Source organism: Triticum aestivum, chromosome 4B (genome assembly GCF_018294505.1).
Source record: "Triticum aestivum cultivar Chinese Spring chromosome 4B, IWGSC CS RefSeq v2.1, whole genome shotgun sequence".
NCBI lineage: Eukaryota > Viridiplantae > Streptophyta > Magnoliopsida > Poales > Poaceae > Triticum > Triticum aestivum.
The window spans coordinates 642,928,943-642,946,560 of NC_057804.1; the positions used below are offsets into that span (position 1 = coordinate 642,928,943).

At 41.9% G+C, this 17,618-nt stretch overlaps 1 protein-coding gene across 2 annotated transcripts in view; it reads right to left on the reverse strand.

The window, feature by feature from the left end:
* LOC123093804 (callose synthase 9) overlaps positions 1 to 16,409 on the reverse strand; it is a 36,954-nt gene extending 20,545 nt beyond the window's left edge. Inside the window, exons 1-27 of one of the 2 annotated variants that reach the window (XM_044515858.1) lie at positions 15,976 to 16,409; positions 15,372 to 15,469; positions 14,797 to 14,960; positions 14,539 to 14,662; positions 13,608 to 13,718; positions 13,241 to 13,366; positions 11,081 to 11,170; positions 10,132 to 10,229; positions 9,929 to 10,046; positions 9,071 to 9,196; positions 8,913 to 8,989; positions 8,759 to 8,837; positions 7,793 to 7,909; positions 6,706 to 6,808; positions 6,479 to 6,602; positions 5,307 to 5,484; positions 5,178 to 5,230; positions 5,031 to 5,091; positions 4,866 to 4,947; positions 4,379 to 4,428; positions 2,957 to 3,043; positions 2,348 to 2,433; positions 2,251 to 2,275; positions 1,226 to 1,320; positions 1,068 to 1,149; positions 794 to 954; positions 576 to 696 (exon numbers count right to left, since the gene is read on the reverse strand). In XM_044515858.1, the coding sequence (XP_044371793.1) occupies positions 576 to 696; positions 794 to 954; positions 1,068 to 1,149; positions 1,226 to 1,320; positions 2,251 to 2,275; positions 2,348 to 2,433; positions 2,957 to 3,043; positions 4,379 to 4,428; positions 4,866 to 4,947; positions 5,031 to 5,091; positions 5,178 to 5,230; positions 5,307 to 5,484; positions 6,479 to 6,602; positions 6,706 to 6,808; positions 7,793 to 7,909; positions 8,759 to 8,837; positions 8,913 to 8,989; positions 9,071 to 9,196; positions 9,929 to 10,046; positions 10,132 to 10,229; positions 11,081 to 11,170; positions 13,241 to 13,366; positions 13,608 to 13,718; positions 14,539 to 14,662; positions 14,797 to 14,960; positions 15,372 to 15,469; positions 15,976 to 16,174 (2,835 nt within the window). In that variant the 5' untranslated portion in view covers positions 16,175 to 16,409. Of the gene's footprint in view, positions 1 to 575; positions 697 to 793; positions 955 to 1,067; positions 1,150 to 1,225; positions 1,321 to 2,250; positions 2,434 to 2,956; positions 3,044 to 4,378; positions 4,429 to 4,865; positions 4,948 to 5,030; positions 5,092 to 5,177; positions 5,231 to 5,306; positions 5,485 to 6,478; positions 6,603 to 6,705; positions 6,809 to 7,792; positions 7,910 to 8,758; positions 8,838 to 8,912; positions 8,990 to 9,070; positions 9,197 to 9,928; positions 10,047 to 10,131; positions 10,230 to 11,080; positions 11,171 to 13,240; positions 13,367 to 13,607; positions 13,719 to 14,538; positions 14,663 to 14,796; positions 14,961 to 15,371; positions 15,470 to 15,975 lie in introns of both variants that reach the window. The other variant, XM_044515857.1, reaches the window with a different exon arrangement.
* Between the last annotated feature and the right edge of the window lie 1,209 nt (positions 16,410 to 17,618).

Consider the following 17,618-nt stretch of genomic DNA (forward strand, 5'->3'; position numbering starts at 1 on the left):
CCGAAAAGTATGCGGCATCTTCTGCTGGACTGCCCCTTCGCCCGCCAAACCTTGCATGAAGCCACGCTAATGGACTGGTGGCTGTGCGCGACACAAAACACGCTGCCGCTGCAGCGCAAGGCACTGGCATCCATCACCCTGCTCGTGCCTTGGATGGTCAGGAAGCACCGGAACGAGTGTGTTTTCGAGAATGCCAGTCCTCCAAATGCTACACTAGTTGGCAGGATCAAAGACGAAGCATCATCCTGGCTCCTGGGCATTGACAGGTGCTCAAGGACTTAGGGTTATCTTGCCCCCAACCTGGGATGTTCACTAATTTTGTTTCATCCTTTTGTACCCCATGCCTCCTAGGAGGATTGTAACTGAACTTAAACCTTTTCAATGAAAAGAAACACAAAGGTCCTTTGTGTTTTCTCGGAAAAAGAAAGAGAATCCAGTTCTAGCAAATGGAAAAGTTCGGACTCCGGTGGGATAAGGTGATGCCGTAAATATGACCGATACACGCACGTAACTGAAAAGGCACCCAAAAAGCACACCAGAATATTGATGTACTCAAACTAAATCATAATGTTTACCAGTATTCCCGCTACAGCAACAAGCTTGGCAATGACATTAGGCAATTTGCTGAAATGAATATCACTCTGGATGTTGTTCTTTGAAATGCTTTCTTGAATACCATCAAAAATCCTTTGCACCCTAAAAAATTAAAATACTTTGCAGCATAAAAATCTGCTGAACTACTAGGTGGAAAGGACACAGGATCAAAATAAATAATGTTCTAAAAAACCATTACCAGAGATGCCCTTCTTTATCTAGAATAGATGACAGGATATACTTGATGCTATGAAAGCACTCCTCGACAGCATATTGCATATATTCGTCCTTTGAGATCCTTAGCCAGAGTTCATCTTGTGAGTCGTTGCAATCAACTGCAATATCTTTGGCCAAGAAAACCTGCAATGAAAGGGCAACTGATCACTAAAGAGTAAAGAGACACTAATCAGAGACAGCAAATGGAGAACGTGCAAGGGAATAATATTAGAAGTTAAAATTGGTTGACTTTTAACCTTGCTAGCAAGCAAAAAAAGTGGCCACTGCACAATTGGAAGACCTCCTATATTCTTGGGCATCAAGAGTAAATCCAGTTCACTGCAAAAGGGTCAAAACATCAGAGCTATGGCTTTCAACAAAACAATAACACAAATTTAAAAACAAATTTGCTTACGTGTTGCTAATGTAGTCCTCTTCCCGTAAATTCTTCACAATTTCATTCCAGAAAGGAGCAAATCTAGATGCATCAAGCTTGTTTAACTCTGCATTCTGGTAAATTTGGTGTTTCCAGTGTCAACATATTTAAACTAAAAATAAATAACTGAGAAAACATGGTATATTTATAATCTGCGCACAAAAAAGGCAGTTTGTATTACTTGTTTAAGAGAGCAATAGCAATAAAAATGCAAAACACTTAGCCATAACTGTCTTAACTAACAAAAGCTTAAACAACCACGAGGAATTACTATGAGTCCAGTGCAAGGCAGGAATTTAAGTAGAAAAATGATGACTCCGATAATGGCTACACATTAGAACATGCAGGGCAAGCCAAAAACAAAATAAAAATTACACAAGATATCTAGAAACGCTACAGAGGGGCATCACAGGTGTAAGGCATAGGAAGCAGAAACACTCGTGCAATGGAGGAGGATTAGGACTGCGCAATACTCAGACAGCAGGAGGAAGAATGCCTACCTATTTAACTTTCAGGAGAATTGACTATTTTGCACAGCTACATGTAACAAATATATTCACTCTGTAGGAACAAGAATATTTCAAGTCTGAAGTTCATGCTTTAAGCTAAGGGGCCAGTGGCTACAAGAAAATTAATAGTATAACCGACAAAACAAGATACCACTGGTCCAAAATTTATCACTTTCATGTCCATTAGCTGACACACTTTTGGTAATTTTGACCACAAATATGTGCATAGATAAGTTTTTACAAGAAAATTATACTGTCATATTTGTCGTAAAAGGTACTCCAATGGTACATTTCTGCATGTTTCTAGTAACATATGAGTAAATATCAAGTTGAACCATGAGCTCTTCACCAAACAAAGCTTCTTAAGCTGAGGGGGGAATAAATATCGAATTTGGAGAGTATATTTAAAACAAACATGCGATCAGGGATCCACCTACAGAAAGCTAAATTGTAAAGGAACAAGTTGTGGAGTACTGATGCGGAAAAGAAACACACCTGACCAGATGATAGCAGTTGTTTCCTGTATGATCCATCAAAACCAGCTTTAGTGTATTGAAATGAAGTGTAAAAAAACAGTATAAACATTTGAAACCTTTTTGGAACAGCAACATGAAGTTTATCCATGAATACTTCAGGGAACTTCTCAAAGAACCTGTGAACTGCTTCAACAGACCTAATCTGTAAAGAAAATAGGACCACCAGGCAGGATAAATCGACACATAATCAAACAAACTGCGCTTTATCAGCCATAAATATATGAAGAGCTAGGAAAGAAAACATCAAAATATGAACCAGACGCTGGCGGGGCAACCAAAGGTTAACACATCCAACCAAAATATATAATATATTTTGCATCTGAATGGTTCATGTGCTATTTATGATTGTATTTCCTTACAGAAGTGCACTTTACACTGACTAACTACACATAATAGCCGCCTCCTGAGCTCAGTTCTCTAGCACCACAGTTGGTGGGACAGCCAACCGATGCGACCCCTCATCTTCTATATTAACAGCGTCGGTGGAAGTCTTCCTCCGACACCCTCCCTTTTTTACTAACTACATGGTGATAGTCCAATAAAATCATCTTACAAAAAACAACAAAATTTCCCTTGTAAAACAACAAGAGTAATAGATCTGCAAAAGCAACTTCTGAGAAAATAACCACATGACGATAGCATAAAGCTACAGTTTAAGGGCTAACCTCTCCCAGGCGGTCACGTGCACCAAGAAGGAATCCAACAATAGCAGACATGATGGTGTAAAAAACATGGATGTCCAAAAGATAAATCTGCACAACAATATTCCTCTTATAAATATGCATTTCATATGTTCATGCACATAAGAAGCAGCTACCTGCACAATCAGCCCAACAGAAATAAAAGGAACAAGCAAGCTGATGGAATAGGCATAGGCACGTTTAGCCTACCATGAATCTGATCTTAATTATCAAGGTTGCATGGTAGGCTACCATGGAATAATTTGCCACAGAAACAATATTTATCAGTTTGCCATCTATCCGTGAACTAATAACCAGCATGCCAAAATAATGATATAAGAAGATAAATTACCATCAAAACAGATAGGCTGAAACAAATATGTGGTCATTTTAGTTATCCTATGGCTGCTGGCAAGGAAACCATATCTTTGTTCAGGTCTGACGCAATGTTTACACCGCTCATCAGCTGACATCTATGTGGTAGTTCAACTATTGACTCTAGAGAACTTTCAGTCTACAGCATAGAAATCAAAATTCATCGCCACATGCTCTACAGACCAGGATCAAGTAAAGCAATGACCACAATTGAAATCATCAGGTAACCAATATGCAGTGAAATAAAAATTCATCGCCACATGCTCTACAGACCAGGATCAAGTAAAGCAATGACCACAACTGAAATCATCAGGTAACCAATATGCAGTGAACACATCGGCACAAGAGCACTTGTTTGACCTGGTAATGTTGGGTTTAGCCCCCACATGACTCCTAGTTGTGTGTGAGTTGCACATAAACACTGAGGAAGCACCCATAGTCAACCACTCAAGGAGAATGGAAGCGTATGGGCTCGATGTACCCAATGTGTCCATGAGAATAAACTGACTGATAATTAATTAGTGTTCTTTTAGTGTTCCAAATTCCAATGCCTTGGAAATACCTTCTGCACATCTCCTACATATTGCCTACTTACTCCTTTGTCATCCATAGAAGCTCTGTGCAAGTATTTTCTCTTGTTGGATAGTAAGGACATAGTTTATCCAAGTGAGTATCATGTCACTGAAGAAGTGTATCTGTGCATTTCTACCAGAGTATTGAGCTTATTATGCTTGACACAATTGAACTGATACCCAACTATTGTCATTCTTTGGAGTTGTGCCTCCAGTAAGTTGTGTAATGTCTCAATAAGACCCAAAGTTACACTGAAATGATAATCAAATTAATTCTTCTAAAGGAATCATATTACTTTATCATTTCGAATGATCATTATTAATGATTGTGTAGTGCCGTGGATTATATATCATACCTACAGTTCAATAAGTGGGGGAGAGGGGATGTATGTGAAATAATACAATAATGGTATTGGTACATATAAGTCAACGAAAGCTAGAAGGAAAAAAGGTTACTTACTGAGGCCACTGGAGCCCATAAAAAAAGGATTGTGATCGCATTATGGTTATCTGCAAGCATTCAAATAACCAATACGAAAATTAAAAGCTGGGCCTACAAGCTCACTTCAGAATGATAGAAACTGCATAGAAGCTTTGCACATTAACGGGCACAGCTTAGTGCATCACGCTGGGATAGCAATGGAAAAACATGGTGGCAAGTTGCAACATAAAAGGCTTAAGAGATTCAGGGTACTAATGTTTGGGAAGAGATATACTTTTCAAGAAAAAATATTTCCAGATATACAACAGAACCCAGAAGGCACAAATATTTACAAAGAGGTTTAGAGGTGTTACTCTTAGGCCTGCAAATAGCACATTTTCTATCAATATAACCAAATGAAATGCTCATGTGATTTCTCGATGAAGAAACAAGTAAACTATTACAATGATCAATTGATGCTAAAAGAAGACGGTGCAATGATGGGATAAAGTGTGTATATACTTACTCTTTGAGACAAAGTCATGCCATTGATACTGTAAGCCTTTGAAACTGATTATCAGTCTTGTTGGTTCTACAAGAGGTTTGATCTGCATAAGAAAGACAGCTTTCAAATACAAACTGATGCCAGTATAAGCAGAGAGCAGAGTTAAAACAGATAAACTAAACTTTCCTGGAGGAAATAGGTGAATGAAAATTTCGCAGCAAAAATAACAAGCCAGAAAGCAACATATCTGCATAGTAAATCAAGTTAGAGATGATGTGCTTGAAACATGCCAGCATAATCACAGAACTATGCTTCAGGGTTAGACCAGATTACTTGATATAATCTAGAGGCCTTTCATTCAAGCCTCTTCCAACATAATTGTGTTCCTTCAATATATAAAAAAAAAGTCAGACATCATTCACATAATCTAGAGGACTTTCATCACAAATGTTGGGACAAGACCTGATGCATCCACTTGGCAAGGCGTACAAAAGACCAGCTGTAGCAAGCATTGGTAAAACCACGGCAGCAGGGAATACTCATGAGTAGGCTGATGATTAACTGGAAACCCGCATACGCGCTGATTACAACAACATATATCTTAAAAGGTGCAGATTGCACCCCATCTTGAAGTGCCTTGCTGCAAAACGACAAGTTATTATACTTTCACTGAAATTCTGTGAACACCACAAAGGGATTTTCCCCACGCTTTGATACCAGGGGAATCTATTAATACGCTTGGGCAGGAAGTTTTCCTAAAGATTGTGGTCATGGATGTAAAGGAGAGTAGGTACGTAAACAACAAGCATAAGCATTAGAGTTGACATCAAAGGGATTCAATACTTTGCTCCTCGATAAGTAGAATTGTCAAAATAGCTACAAAAATGGCTAATGTGATAGTTTCATCAATAAAACTGAATTGATGTCCTGGTCCACAGGCCAGTTTTAGTATTTTCATTCCGGAAAAAAAAAGATGTTCTTGGGCCAACCCGCTATTAACTTTTTCAAGCAAACCATGTAAAGCCTTGTTCTACCCATCTTGTTCTCAGAATTAAGATGTTAAAGTTAACCAACACTGTTAAAAGAGATGCCGAATGCCAGAAACTAATGGAGGGTGGTTTACATAATGGCAGGCTTCAAAGGACATACAAACCAAGTCAAGATGGGCCAGACATCCCAATTAGGTACAAATTAGATCTTTCTACTGTTGGCTATCATGTCCTTATATTCAACACAACTAAGATTATAGATACATCTCAAATGACTAATAGAGAACCATTAATCCTTTCTTTATAAAAATGTTCAGGCTAGCAAAATGTTAACCGTTAGTCCTTATGCCTGGGCCTTAAGAACAGATCATATTTAAAACCCACCAATTAAGAGTGCCAGGAAACATCGAGGGCACCAGGTCAAATTTTGGCATACTAAGTTTCAGAGATGTTATAAATATTTTGTTTTCCAACAGTCCAGGATCAAACGCTTACTGATTGCATCCCAGGACAGATATGTTCCAAGAATTTCAGTATTCATCCTGAGCTAGATGATAAAAGATCCTTAATGGAATGATTGAAACAAATTATCCAGTTACATGGTGAATTATTGGCAATTCACTCTGGGCAGGCATCGAAACTTACATATATAGGTAACAGATGACCAATGAAGCCGCGGTAAACCAACAGAATCGCCAGATCACTCTGGTGATTGCAGAACCACGAGATGTTGAATAGGCGCCATACATCATTAGAATGTCCAATACACCTTCCGCGAACAAAACAAAAAACAGAAGCAATTAGTCACCTGCAAGAGAATTTATGCAAAAGATCACACTACTATGGTAACGAAAAGGTTTTTTGGTACAAACTCTCAATAAATTCCATTATGATATAAGTTGGGCCAAGGCTAAGAAGTTCCAATACAGTATTTGTGTCAAAATTGCCATTGTTAAAAGCAATGATAGTGAGTCCCTGCATGCACATAAACAGAACCGCACTGTTAGGTGACACGACATGCATGATAAAAGAATTTAAAAATGACAAGAAAGCACAAAAGAATTTTCAAGTCAAGGAATACCATCCAAAACAGCAATAAAGAAACACAAAAGGTTGTGCATCCTCCTACTGATCTTTTTTTATAAAAAAATCTAACTGTAAATGCATGAATTTGTATGAAGATGAACTCACATGTGAAAAGATAAGTCCAACTATTATTAGGTTATATGTGCCAAAGTAAGCTTCTGCAATGCCTCTATAAGGCTAAATCATTCTTCACTCTAAAGGTGGCTCCTGATTCAGCATTGCCTTTAAGCCACATCACCTCTAAAACATTGTCATTATATTGATCTTAATAATGAATAGTTGAATACTAATAATTGGTTCATAAATTGCTAGAGGTGCTTACAGAACGGGCAGCTTTAGAGGAAGGGTGGAAGTTTATACCAAACCGTGTAGTATTTCATGAAAGACAAATACACAATTCATAAAATTCATGGGAAATCAGATCATAAATTGCTAGAGGTGTTTACAAGAACAGGAAGCTTTAGAGGAAGGGTGGAAGTTTCTACCAAACCATGTGGTATTTCACGAAAGATAAATCACAATTCAAAAATTCATGGGAATGTTTTCTGTAAATATCATTCAACAGACCAGCAGCAAAGCACAGTTGATACTTCTAGCACGCACTAAAGTGACACTATCATAAGACACATAACTCATGAACTGTGCCTCTAACACACACACACACATTAGTTTAAAATATCCCTTAGTATTCCCCTTCAAAATACAAATCCCCAAGACACGAGCCTTTAACCAGAGGGATGTGCCTCTGGCACCTCTCAACTCATGAACAAAACAAACCTAAGACACAGACCAGAACAGTTACAAGGGGAAGGGTGGACATTTAAGCTGAACCCAAAGCGGAATACTGAGACCGTTGCAAGATAATTCATATACCTGAAACATCAGAAGTAGGAACATCCACAGGCGGTGAAAGCTATGGTAAAGATGCAGAAAAGTTCTGTGCTCCACGAAAGATGTCTTTCCATAATGATGATTCCTACTTATCAAGCCCTGTAAAAGAAATTGCATCAACACTTTTTTTATGAAAATTGCCAAACAATTCACAGAACATATCAACAATAAAAACATCAAAGTATTCAACATAGCTAATGATGTGTACATCATTTAAGAACAAAATTCATCGATTCTAGGAATAGGGCCTGTTTGGCGAGAATGTTGGGTTTGTGTTGGTAAATTGCTAAAATATGTTATCGCACTGATGAAGCACAAAGTGGGAATATATTTCATAACCTAACAATGAAAATTCCAGATCCCTCTTCATTGCACACAATCCAAATCGCTGCTCAATACTCATCTCCCAATACCAGAACGACCTCCCCAAATCAACAATACGCAAGTGAACAAAAGACAGCACACTCATCAAGCACAGCAGAACAGCAGATCTCAGAGTTCCAACGATTCTGCTCGACAGTGGACCTCGTCAAACACTTTGAGAGCTGCCGGGTAACTGCGCCACAGTGGCAGCCCTCATTAGGAACAGCAGGAGCTAGGGAGCAACACACCAGAAAAGTCACCATGATGGTCTTAGCTGACCATGTCAAATAAGGTAAAGAGAGTGTCTGGGATGTCAGGAACAAGTGATAAGCTACCGAGACCCTTAAAGAGTGACAGTGGCTTACATGGATAGATAATAGTGCAACTTAAGTCGGAAAAAAAGATAAACAATTAATAGTGCAACTTAAGTCGGTAAAAAAATAAACAATCTCCTTGTGACTGACAGTCATAGTAACAAATAATAAGCAAACAAGAAAAAAAAGGGTTCCCGTAACACATATTTATTAGTTTAGTTCCATCTACTGCAAGATCCAAAAATCTTGTATACAGTTAATACAAACAAACCTGCTCTTTCCTAATAGGCTTTGAGAAAAATGGATTGCTCAGTTTCCACGGCCAACCCAGCTGAAAACATTTCTCAGACCTAAAAGAGAGAAGCAACAGTATTTGAAAATAGCAACAGAATAACAAAATCCAAGAGCTCAATTGATCCACCTACCAGAAGAACTCATTGAAATCATCATAGTTTCTCCATGCAGAATGTGCTGCCCGCCCATTGTCATTGTTGCCTGCTTCCTGCAGTAGAACCACCATTCAGACATTTATATAGGACAGAACATATCAAGTTAGACTAGCTGATCCAGAAGCACCACTTACAGCTGCAACGATTTCATATAGAGGATAAATGACTTGGTCAAGAAATGATACGCCATCATTAGAGATGCAGCTTCCAGCAGGCTCAGCAGTCTGTTTCTGCATAATCACCTCTAGTTCTCTTGCTAGCTACAAAATAGAAAGGAAGCAGGAATTTCAACAACAAAAGATGAAATTTGGCATCATTCAAAAATTTAATTGGTCAGAGATCATCAATACATTTAACAGCTGCAATTGAATATGCAAGAATGAAAGAAAAATTGAGGTTAGTAATGTACAAACATAATAAGGTGAAGATTAGCAATGCGCTTAATTTTAATATAATATGCTAACATAATTTGCTGATTTGTTTGCTCCTAAAGAGTAAAGATGATCACCTTAGAAATAATGCAAATGAAAAATATGTAGAACATTTAGGACATAAGACCTAAAAGCCTACAAGTCTAGTACAATCCCAGTCTTGCAAGCATGCCAACGAGGTAATAAAGCAGGTAAGGAAGTGTAATTTGTGCTCCTAGGAGTTTGCTCTCTGACTGTTAAGAATAGTTTGACTATAATGTATACTTCTTGTTGCTTTCTAGAATTTGATGCTTGTTCATACTTGCAGTGCACTTTTAAGTTTGGCCCATACAAGTACCATCCAAATATGATTCATTCAAGGGCCCATGTTCAAAGTAAGCATAATAGCACACAAATGTGAGGCTTGCGCGAGATTATTAAACAAATATACAAGAGACTAGAAAAAATGAGTACTGAATACTCTCATAGTCTCATGATATTCATGCAAGAAGTAAATGGAGGCACAACATGCACCGAAATAAGCACATTGGAGAATTTGAGTGGAATCCTCTACAGACTTACATGATGAAATATGTAGCATAAGCCTTCTGGAAGAAATCGTACGTTGGCAGCCTCTCCCCAGATCAAGTAGTATAAACAAACATATAGCAACTTCTTTTCTTTGGTCAATGATTCAACGCTAACAGAAAACAATGCAGTCGCTTGGTATTTGTAACAAATAAGGCAAGAATAAGAATTGAAGTGCAGAATATAAGAAATCATACTTATTCCAGACAGGACGTAGTGGTAAATAGTTGCACCATTTTATGTAGTTATCCAGGGACTTAGAGAACACAACATGTACAGCACCCTCGTCAATTTTCTAGCAACAAATAAAAACAATGTTAAATACCATGCATAACCTCAATCAACACGATAATGAGGCTGGATAAAAAAACACAATTAGCTGTTACCATCTTTTATCACAGAGATGGGAGTAAAAGAATAAGCTCTGAAGTGTCATCATACATGGAGCAAAAATATTATTGACTACAGTAAAAAAATGTTTCATAAGCATTTTAAATGGCACCTGTTTGGTGCATGGTAGGGGGCAGTCAATCCTGCCCATATAAATAAGGGACAAGATCCCAATAGTGGGGATTAAACTATATGTACTTTTTAGCGATAAATTACATTTGTTATGGACTCACGATCTCTTGATCATGGTGTGTTTCAAAAAATGCCTCTTCTTGTCATGCATTCTAAAGCACTAGACAAAATGCCTTTTCTTGGTTAGGAAGACAGAAGTGCTGAAGTAGAAGTGAGTACATGTATGAGTAAAACAACACACAAACAAGCACATGACATATCAAACTTATCACCAACAAGAAAGAAGGAAACATATGTATATGTTGCAACTAGATAGCGAGCTAGGTAAATCCAAAAGAAAATGTTCAGTTCATACACAAAAGAAAAAGTACCATCGATAATAAGTTAAAATGTCTAATGTTTTGTTCAGGGTAATAACTTATTCCAAATTCTAACTAATAATTCCAACTGACGCATTTTAATATTTATTAGGACAACAATCATTTAACTGGTCCGGGAAGAAGGGCATAGCTAAAGAAAAAAACAAATATATTCATACGTGGACAAATGGTCTCCTGCATACTCTTGTAATTTAAAAAAAATAGAGAACAGAACAATGAACTGAAATATATAGTGCACACACACCGGTTCATTCCCTGGTAGTTTGCCTAATCGAGACTGCTCATTTGCCAACAGGTGAACAATGTGCTCCCGTTGATTGCTCACATTGTCTTTCTGCAACCACAAGATCAAGGGGGTTATCACACATTTCAATGAAAGCATCAACATTATGTAACATTGTCATTCTATAATGGATCAAGAAAGCCCAGATAAATTAAAAGGGGTGTGATGGTGTGTTAAAGTTTGAGCCAAAGACAACCATGCCAAAGATTTGATTGCCCACGTTGAAGCCAATGTTGGCAAGAAAATACACTGGGAGACTACAGGCGGCTAAAGGAGCATGAGCCCAATTTGGCAACCATCCAAACAACAGCCATAATCTTGGGCATGACCAAATAACTAAAAGGGTGGGTTTGGTCAGAAACCAAACATACCCCAAGCGCAAGGATAAAAATAATATTATGCCTCGCAACCTGTATTTCTATTTCCATCCTAGAAATAATACAGAAGTCAATATGCTTATTTTATTCCTCCCTCGTTTTCCATAACAGCTTCAGTCATGCTGTTGCCCTAGGATGCAAGTTTGGCTCCACAAACATTATTGTTCATTTATCACTTGTAAGTGTGCACAGTTACATGCTACGACACTATTATTCACCGGCGTGACTTGTAAAGATATGCATTGCCTTATTTTTCAGTTAAATGCTTGATGAAATGTACATCAATGTAAAAAAGAATATGTGATAAGGACATCTCAAGTAATGGGAGTGCGGGTTGTGTAGGGACTTTCCGGAGGGGGTTTTCACAAAATTACCACCGCGACATCTTTTTCGGGACGGGGGGGGGGGGGGGGGACGGGGTATTAAATCAGTTAACCCATATAGTTGAGTACGACAGCAAGCAATTTGCTGATTGCTAATCAGAATTGGCGTTTGTCACTCAGGTTGGCAACTAAATTTTGTTGGCCGGATCTGGCTCCTACGGTGGCGTTTGGGTGGTCAGGCCGACGACTCTGCATGGCGCAGGTGGCGGCGGCGGGGCTGCTCTATCCGATGGCTCCAGGCTCTGGCCGAATCAGGCCACCACTTGGGATGGGAATGGCTCAGCAAACATGCATCATTTGATGAAAGCATTCCAGTCCAGTCGCCTCCGATCAGTGGCTTGTCAACCACCAGGCTGTAGCTCCTCACCAAATGTGGTGGTGGTTCTGGCGAACAGTGGTTCTTGTGTACACGTGCGCGGGGAGGGATTGCTTCGGCTGCTCAGGGCGAAGGCCTTGCTCTGGCATTGACCGGAGCAGACAACGACGACGCTTGCAGGCGCCGAACACCTTCTTGGAGGCGTTGTCGTCGGAGAGCCTACGCCCTCCCCTCTTGCACTCCGGGGGAAACCCTTGTTCCAGGATCGGACGATGGCGGCGCTTCGGTGTCGTGGCCCTTCTTGGAGGCATCGTTTTGGAGTGGTCTTGGCTTGAGAGCCATCGGCTCGGGTGCGCGGCCTCGGGGCCGGCGTGGAAGTCAGAGTGGCGGCTCCGGATCTCGTCATCATGGAGGGGTGCCGGCATTGGTCACGTGGGTGGCAGTGTCGTTGGCCAGCCTAGTGCGCGGCCTCGGGGTCGGCGTGGATGTCGGAGCGGCAGCTCCGGATATGGATGTTGGGTGTCGACTCCGGTTGCTCGGGTGATGAAGTTGGCGGCTCGCCTGGTGCGCGGCCTCGGGGTCGGCGTGTGGGGTTTCCGTTTGTACTCCGGAGCATCGACTCCGGGGATGGTTGTAGGGTGTCAGCTCCGGTTGCTCGGGCGGCAGAGCAAGCGGCTCGCCTGGTGCGCGGCCTCGGGGTCGATGTGGATGCCGGAGCGACGGCTTCGGTTTTGGCTGTAGGGTGTCAGCTATGGGTTGCTTGGGTGACGGAGCCGGCAGCCCGCCTGGTGCGCGGCCTCGGGGTCGGCGTGTGTTGATGGTGCCCTGTTGGGACGTGTTGTAACGGTTTTCACACGGTTTTCCGTTAATTAACTAGGCAACTCTCTTCTACCTTTCTTAATGAATCAGGCCCTAAGGGACCACGTTTCAAAAAAAAAATTGTTGCCGGATAATAAATTAGTTCATCAAGCAGTAAAAATATTACAGCAGTAACTTCCATGGAAAATGTAGGCTAGATTACACAACAGGTGAGCCACATGCTAACCTGAAAACCAAACACGCAGTGCAAAAGGTCTAGCATATCTGAATTCCTAGCATCAGGAACTGAAATGGTAGTCGGAAGCCTGGGCAGATCCCTATGGTACTGCAAAGATGATACTGCTGCCCTCACCTGAAATTCAAAAAATGTTATAGTAGCTACCAGATCTAAAAAATACTCCCTCCATTTTTAAATATAAGACCTTTTAGAGATTCTAATATGGACTACATACGGAGCAAAATGAGTGAATCTACACTCAAAAATACGTCTATATATACATCCGTATGTAGTCCATATTAGAATCTCTAAAGTGGCTTATATTTAGAAACGGAGGGAGTATAAGCATAAAAAAAGGCCAGGCCCTGAATTATACCTCTGGAAAAGTGACAATTAGGTTAGTTGTAGACAAGGAATCTAGAGGAATGATATTATACGCCACAACATCCTCTGTCCTTGCTGCATCCTTTTGCATCACTTCTTTCATCTGAATAGAAAAGAGTGCATTACTATTTACACACAAAATACAAAATAATGGAACATTTTATTTTTGCCAAGTAGGTTCAGAAGGTGGGAGCGAAACTGAACAGGCACGGACTCATAATAATCGCACCACACTTATATTCAGTTATACTCCCTCTTATAATCACACCACACTCATAATAATCACTACTTTAGTGATCTAAACGCTCTTATATTTCTTTACGGAGGGAGTACATTAGAACTTTGTTTGCAATTCAATTGATGGTGCTATTGGTACACTACAGTTTATAGTTAAGATAATGGTCAGGTAAAGAGGCTGCTAAACAATGGAGTTACTTTGCACAGCACCTTATACTAGAGAAGTGGGCAAGAATAAACAAGGAAACTAGAACATGAGGTTACACAATGTATTAGTTTTCTAACTGCACTTTCATGGGCCCAATATGCATGTTTTTGGTCAAAGTAAATCCTTGAGACAACTCAGCATTATATCTGTTAAAGCTAAATAAAATAGTTGAAACCTTAAAGTTAAAGCTTCTGTCTTGTTAATTTCACATATTTGATACTTCTACAAGATACATGGTTCCTGAATATTTGTTAATCCACAGCTGCTGGTAACAGAACATCTGAATGTACAAGTAACAGTAGGTGAGGTCACTCTTGTAGTTTTTAAAAAGATGAAAATACTTCCACTATCTCCATGGTGGCACTCAACCATGTTACAGTAAAAGGAAGTACTATTACTATTTTCTCTGATATTTGAACATTTGAATATAGTAGAAGCGAAATCAAGAATTAATAAGTATCAAGGATAAGAACAAAACCTCTTCAGAAATCAAATTTGCTGCATCCTCAGGGGAAATTTCCTTTGTTATATCCTCTATTACTGACCATAAGACCTTGAGAGTTGCAAGTACTTTTTTGCGCTTCAGAGTTTTGCGCTCCAGCCTGATCAAATAACAGTAGTAGTTAACACCACAATGCTAGAAGTCGAACCAATGACCATGCTTAAAAACAGCATGTCTCAAAAGAAAAAATGAATTATAACTTTTCAGCAAGGTCTCCATAGGAGGAATACATACTCTCCGAGGTTACCGCTGAACACACCAGATTCCCTCAGCTTCATTTCATCTTCACACAACTCATCAACTTTATGTTTTTCTCTGTACAGCTTATAAAATTCTTGCAGTTTAGCTATATCCCGACTTCGGTCTATAGCACCGCCTTCCCTCTTAGCTAGTTTTTGCTAAAAAATTTGAGAAAGAGAAAACGCACAGTTAGAAGATGTTTTACTTTCCCAAACAAAAAAATCTACTGCAATTCAACAAGTCATGGTTCAGGAGATGTGGTGTGTGATTTGATTCGGGACTGAGATTGACATGCAAAAGCCTTCTTGCATGCTCAAGGCGGTCATGAAATGTTACAGCTCTGACTGGCAAGCAATACGTAAAAAAAAGTAAATTATTAGCTTATTAAATATTCCCATAAACAATACATTTTAGAGCGTCTGCAGTCGAACATCTGTGACCTAGACTAGTTAGTGACTACTAACATAGGTAAGTGTCCGAATGGTCATGCAATAATATAATAGTAGTAGATTCACCTGCAAACACAGGAAAGAGATGAGGAGAGGGAGTAATGGCAGATATGTGCATACCCTGATTACTGACATTAACCCAGTCTTGAACTGCAGCACCCCTCTTCCTTCGCTGTTGGGGTCCAGATTTTGGGCCAACGCGTACGCGTGCTCACACACTGCTCATGGAAGTATACATATTACAAGATGATGCAGTATTGCGAGTAGAAGTTGAATGTGCAGGTGCAAGGTAACTTAGGTGCTCAAACATAGTAGAGATCATTTCACAAGTGATGTGTTTGCTTTTCTCGAGAGTTGAGAGCACTGGTACTTTCTACTAACATATCTTGGGTCTAAACAGTGTGTTCAGTGGAGTAAAATAGCTGAAACATGGCAGGCGAATTCTGGTCATGGCAATGTCGTCAACAGGCAAACTGTGTGCCAAAGTAAAACGTGCAATGGAGCTTAATTGGTCAAACACTTAGTACAGATCATATCACAAGCGTTGCGATTGCTTTTCTCAGGAGCACTAGTACCTTCTACTAGCATCGCTTGGGTCCAAAAGGTGTTTTCAGTGATGTAGTAAGGCACAGCCCAACTATGAGAGGCGAATTGGGGCCATGGCAGCGTTCGTGGACAAACGCAAGCAGGCAAGGGTTAGATACGGTGGTAGAAGGGGCCTTACGAATCCTGGCGACGGTGGGGTCCTCGTCCTGGATCTCGTCGGCGGCGCGGAGCACCTCGTCGATGTGGGTGTTGTTGCCGAGCGAGGAGGGCACGTTCCCGGCGATGCCGCTGGCGGGGACCCCGTAGACGCCGCCCATCCGGTCCCCGCGCAGCGCCGCCCGCACCAGGCGCTCCCAGTTGGCCTCCGCCCTCGCCATCTCGGCGGAGCGCCTGCTGGATCTGCACGCGCGCGCGCTCTCAGAGGCCGCCCCGCATGAACGCCCGAGCCGCCGGCGCGCCGAGCCGGCGAGAGAGGGAGGAGGGAGGAGGGAGAGATCGGGGGCTAGGGTTTGGGCGCGCTCGAGCTGGAGCGGGGCGGGGGTGGAAGGAAAGGGGAGGGGGAGAGGGGAGAGGGGAGGAAATGCGGCAAGGAAAAATCTCAAAACCTCTCTCGGCTTTCTGGCGAGACTTTTGGTTTGGACTGGAGGATGCGATCTACCGCCGCTCGCTCCAGGTGGAAGAGGGGAGGGGGAGTGGGGTGGGGCCGGCGGTAGGGGTGGGGCTCGGCTCGGCTGGACTCGGCTCGCAGGGCGCGCCGCTTGCTTGCTTTGCTTTCGGCCCCGGCTAGCGCGTGCGCCTGCGCGCCCAGGAGAGGAAATGCTTAACGCGGAAGGACCGGTGTGCGCGTGCGACCGCATTCGTGTGACTGAGCCGAGACGTGCGCGGCGGCCGGGCATGTGTGGTGCGGCGCGGTGCCTCGGTCGGTCCGTCAAATAGTGTGGCGACCACGCGACGCAGACTGGGGGGACGCGCATTTGAATTATTTATTTTTTTGAGAAAATGGGGACGCGCATTTGAAAGAGCCTTCGATTGCCACCCCCGTCGCCCTCAAGGCCACAAACGGCAAAAGACATAAATTTGACCTCAACGCGAAACTATTTCACAAACTAAATTATGTTTGAAAATATTTCACCCAGCTGACCCCTAATATGCAGCGCCTAACAGCAAGGCGCTGCACTCTACTGTGCGGCGCCTAACACACAGGCGCCACACTGTGCAGCGCCTAGTTGTAAGGAGTTGCATAGTAGAGTGCAGCGCCTTACTGCCGGGAGTTGTACAAAAGGGTCAGCGGTGTGAAATATTTTTAAAAACAGTTTAGTTTGTGAAATACTTTCACTTTGAGGTCAAATTCGTCAATTCTGCTGCCACAAACCTGCCGTTTACAGCATCTCCAGCCGTTCGGTCCCCCAGGGCGGCAAAAAAAAGCCGCCTGGGGACGAGCCGGCGCAAGTTTGGCGCTTGGGGGCGACTCCGTCCCCAGTCGTTGCCCATCAAGTCGCCGCGAGTTCGACGAAATTACGTACAAACTTGTGCAAACTCGGCGATCTGGTACGAACTCGGCGAAATTTCATTAAAATTTGTAAAAAAAAAGTAAAACATGCAAACTATGCTAGCCAAACTGCGCTAGCCACTACGCCGCGTCCATCGCCCGCCATCTACATGTCGAGAAGCCTGTAGAAGTGGGTGTAGTCGTCACCGCCGTCGTCGTCGTCGTCGCGCGCCCCGCCGGAGCCACCCCCGTCCTTGCTGCACCCCTGCCCAGGGTCGCCGACACGCAGCGGGGCACTGGACGGCCCGGCCTCGCCCTCCTCGTCGTTGTCG